Below are 4,771 nucleotides of genomic sequence, written 5' to 3' on the forward strand. Positions count from 1 at the left end.
TCGAAAAAGTAACTTTAGTGATCGTAATTTATATATGTTGATTCTATTTCACTAGGTGAAAGAATTTTTCGCTGTATTGCGAGTTGATTTTGGTTGTAATTGCATATTCTCGATTTATTAGATTAATCAACGAAACGCAAAGCTTACACTTTCAATGGCAAAACTATCTATTTTTAGTCATGACGAATTTATTACTGATATTTAGAATCGCTAATTTTCGTAAATTTTATTCTTTTCGAAGTCTCAAACTGTTGAATTGTAGAACGTTGATGTACTGTTTGATTTAAAATAATAGTATTTCAATATAGTGTTTCAAATCTAAGTGTATTACACTTTCTACTTTTGGAACTAGTTTAAAGATTCAAATCCGAAAGAACTAATAGGTAATACTTGATAACAAGCTGCAATTTGCATTGTAAAGTTTTAAGTCAAAGTACATTCATTTTTCTAAAATTTTAATACTTTTACAATAATTTGGAATTGTAAAAAATATTTTAGCACTTTATATAACAAAATTAAAGTATAGTATCGCATAATGAATATGTAAATCGAAACAGTTAATGGTCCAAAATGTATAAAAATTAAATACTCATTCGACGAAAGTGATTGAGGTTCGACGTCATTTACAGAATTTGTTCATTTAGCAATAAATTAATTTGTCAGAAACCCGTTAGTAGTTTTTTGCAGAAATTAATTTTTGAGGAAGTTAAGCATATATTGGCGCCATCTCTACTGAGGACAGCCAAATGTAGTGATTTTCTTGCTTAATATTTTGCAACTTATACAAGTTATGCAACCACGATATCGATACGATATATAAAAAATAATCAACCTGATTATGTTTTGACAATCTAATCGATCTTTTTTCTTTCTTAAAAAATGTACGAATAATCTAGGGGAAACTTCTTCATCCTTTGATAACCAAAGGCACTAGAAATTATCGGCAAAGAAGAAAACTGTTATCTTCTAGAAATTCACCATGAGATTCGACGCCTGCTACATTGGCGCCACGATCGTTCTCACTAGATTTTAGACTTTGCACGATGATCGATAAAATATAAAAGATCGCATATTTTAAAATTAATGCAGATATATGAAAAATAGATGTCTAAAAATAGTTGTTTACAAATACATTTTTTACTTTGTAAAAAAACAGACTCTATTTACGTTTACTGAGCTATATCTTTTATTATTACACTCATAATACCATTTTTAAACTAAGCTCTCGTCGTATACCAGTATAAAGATTAAAAATTCTTTATAAAAAGGACTGAAGGAATAAATCGCGGGTCATATATTTTCTATAAATACATGTACCATTTCCAAGAACAATCGACTGCGTTTAAGATGTCAGGATCGTAATGTGTTATTCATTCCCTCATAAATAAGTACGTACATGTTTATATCCGTATTCTATTCATCAAATATTGAAATATTGCGCAGTATATGTGTCACTACATTAACATATTTCAAAATGGAGGAGAATGACCATGGTTCTTTAGTTAGAGAAAGACGTTCAGGTATTCTTCTACTTACGAATTCATCAAATTCATCAAATTCATCCAGCTCCGAAGATATAGCATCGCGAAACACGCGAGAGATTTAAACTCGCATCCGTAAACTTATTTAGAACAGTCCATCAAGGTATTATAAGAGCAAGCTTCATTCAGATTCATTTTCTTTAAGAAGTTGAAGCACGAAGGTAAGTAAGTACGGTCGAAGTGGCGTCCGCAACGGCGAGGTCATTTCCATCACAACGGTCCATTCTATAGGTTGCACAAAAGTGACGCGTTCCACTCCAATTCTCCATGACGCGAATCAACCTAGAATGAGAAAAAGAAGCGAAAAGGAAAAAGAGTCAGAGTGCAAGTTGGACAGCTGGCTCGAGGTGTTTCCCGCGCGGTGGTGCCAACAAGAACAATATCGCCGCTGGGTTTCGGTTAATCGATAAGACAGTTGCCGCCGGCTGTAACTCGTTTCCTTATCATTGGCCTAGTTCGAGGTCAGACTACCGGGGGCGCTGTACGCTTCGTGTTCGCTCCTCCTTCCACCGCCTACGTTCAAGTCGAATTGAACGTTGACTGTCGTCGGACAGGCCTCGTCAACGGAGCGAAAGCCTGGCGTGCACGCGTCGTCGTTACGGAAAATGACGTTCATCGGCCCACGCGACTACTCGGTGTATTGTCCGCGGTCCAAGCACGTCCGCGTTTGACGTGTTATGTGAATCTCCTGCACTTGGGACACGGCTGTTCGTGCTAGCATGAGTATTTCTCAGGAAAGCGCAGCCACAATCGTGTGCAAGGAGATCTTCGACGGCACCTCGCATCCGTCAGACGAAGGTACGTGTAAATCCGCGAATTTACTCGATGACTGTATGCTAGTTTTTACTTTTCCGTTCTTCCTCCTTGACGCTCTCGATCGATGTAGCACGGGGTGGTTTTCTTCGCTCGCCATCGGCTGTTATTCACACTTCTGACTCCCTTTCACTCTCTCTCTCTCTCTCTCTCTCCCTCTCTCTCTCTCTCTCTCGCTTTTTCTCTCTCGTTAATCCTTGGAAACGACGGTGATTCGGTAATCACTGACTCGATGGAATATTTATTTCATCCTTTATCTAGTTTCCCGGGACTATCAGCGAATCAGACCATGAAATAGTTAATTAGCCTAACCAAAGATTGAATAACCTGCATTAAATATTTGATTATTCATATTCAACGATACGTTGTAGAACAAGAAACGTTGAGAAATAATCCTATAATTGTTCGCAGTTTAAACCAACCGTCAACAACTTTGTTTTTCATTAAAATATCAAGAGGCGATGTCATTTTGATATGCTTCGTTTGATTTTTACGTCCATTCCGCAAACATAAATTTCGAAATACGCACTTAGATATACTATCCTTCTATGCCAAATTTACGATTTCTTCGCGTTCATTTTTCGATCGAAGAAAGTGCAAAAAAAAAAGAAAAGCAATAATTACTTAAAACTGGATTACACCTAAAAGAAAAAAGGTCAAATCCATTTGAGAAATAATAAGTGGATAAAGGAGGTAAAAAATCATCAGGACGAGATTAAAATGTAAAAGATCACGGATAAAGTGAGAGAAGGTCGAATAGTTTCGGCGGTGAGTTTCCTTGTTTATTTACACCCTGGTAGGACGGGAACACTGAGCTCGTACCCTAGCATGGCGAGGAAAATCAATAGAATCCGCAGTGCGGCGAAAGTTTTGTCATAAGCCTCGAGGACCTCCCCTCTTGCTATCTATACTTCTGGTTAGTTTACGCAGGGCAAAATCCTCCAAATGGGCGAAATTCATAAGTAGAATTCATCCTACGACCTTATTTCTGTCGATTATCTACCGAAGTTCCGTGAAATTCTCGTGAGTTGTTACTGTTATGGCTACGAAATTTTCGCCACCGCAAGAAAGACAGATGTGGCGGTTTCCCCTGTACCCGGAGCCACCTGTCAAAGACTTCCATGATGGAATTTTTAATCGGCCCTTTTTATAACGCTGTCTGTCGATTTGAATTTTCTAAGAAGATGCAAAGCACTCAGGTTGTATAATTGAAGATACATTTTTTCTTTATTCGGCGACTTTGCCATTAATTGCGTATTCGATATTAGACGTTATCGGTACTTCCGCCGATGCATACGGCTTCTGATCGTGATTTCACAATTACTAGAATACATTTTCGCGTGAAAGAATCGCGAGCGGATGCTCGATGCAAATAAAGATGGAGAAATTAATAGGAATAGGTAACTCTTCCCATCGTCGATGGAAACCAATAATCGAAATCGATGTTTGCTGATGCGAGTTCTTACTTTTGATAGATTGCAAACATAGATTATTTTTAACGAGAAGCAAATAACCGTATCTGTCTATGACGTAACTAATGAGCTGTTTAATAGAGTGGTAGATTTAACGCTAACAATAATGGATATATTCTTTCATAAACGTGCTTTCGTGTCTATATCGGGCCATGTTGTACGCATTTCATTTGAAGTGTTTCACCTGTATACACAAGTGACTGACTCAATGCCAAAATTTACTCAGACAGTGAGAACTCGGATCGACGAATTTTTAGCGTTATCGTTAATTTGTTTGCACTTTGATATGCCAATTACTGCCCTGATAATAAGCTTTTAATTTATATGTAGTTACATCGAAACGTATTAATTTTTTTTATCGTAGATAAATGTTAATAGAATGTACATACGACGCGTAAACATTTTTGGGATCCCTTTTTTCTAGTGGAATAGTTCCATATTACCACGTGTACTTCCACCTGGCTTACAATCGATGAACGCCGTTACGCTTTACATACGCTGACCCAGAGAACCTTGAAATTGCTTGTTTTAACTAAGCTTATTAATACTTTCTTCGTTACTTATCGACGAGAATATTTACAGTATCCGATAGTTTTTAAATTCTGTCCTCTGTCAAGGTATAAAAAGCTTTATTCTCATAGAGTTTTGTTGCGTTAAAGATACTCGGAAAAATGTAACGACGTTCTCATGGAAACAACGAGCGAAGAACTTCTTTATTTTTCGCTCATCTTTATTCCCTCGCAAATCCTTGACCTTGTTCGATGTTTTGCTCGACACACGCGTTTCCAGGCAAATTAATGCCCATGCATACCGACAGAGGCTTTCGGTCCACCGCCCTGTTTGTAATCAGCTAATGGTGCACGTATGCTTTTTCAGAGGTGCTCGAATATGCGAGGCGCTTGGGAATCGATCCGGAAACAGAACCACACCTCCTGAATTTGGCTC

General features: G+C 37.6%; 1 protein-coding gene across 1 annotated transcript in view; it reads left to right on the forward strand.

Annotated features, from left to right (window-relative positions):
• Positions 1 to 1,566: 1,566 nt before the first annotated feature.
• LOC100749078 (uncharacterized protein PF11_0207) overlaps positions 1,567 to 4,771 on the forward strand; it is a 13,717-nt gene continuing 10,512 nt past the window's right edge. The window contains 2 exon segments of the mRNA XM_024365718.2: positions 1,567 to 2,339; positions 4,703 to 4,769. Of these exon segments, the coding sequence (XP_024221486.1) occupies positions 2,261 to 2,339; positions 4,703 to 4,769 (146 nt within the window). The 5' untranslated portion in view covers positions 1,567 to 2,260.

This window comes from Bombus impatiens, unplaced genomic scaffold, assembly GCF_000188095.3.
Source record: "Bombus impatiens unplaced genomic scaffold, BIMP_2.2 scf_0146, whole genome shotgun sequence".
Taxonomy (NCBI): Eukaryota; Metazoa; Arthropoda; class Insecta; order Hymenoptera; family Apidae; genus Bombus; species Bombus impatiens.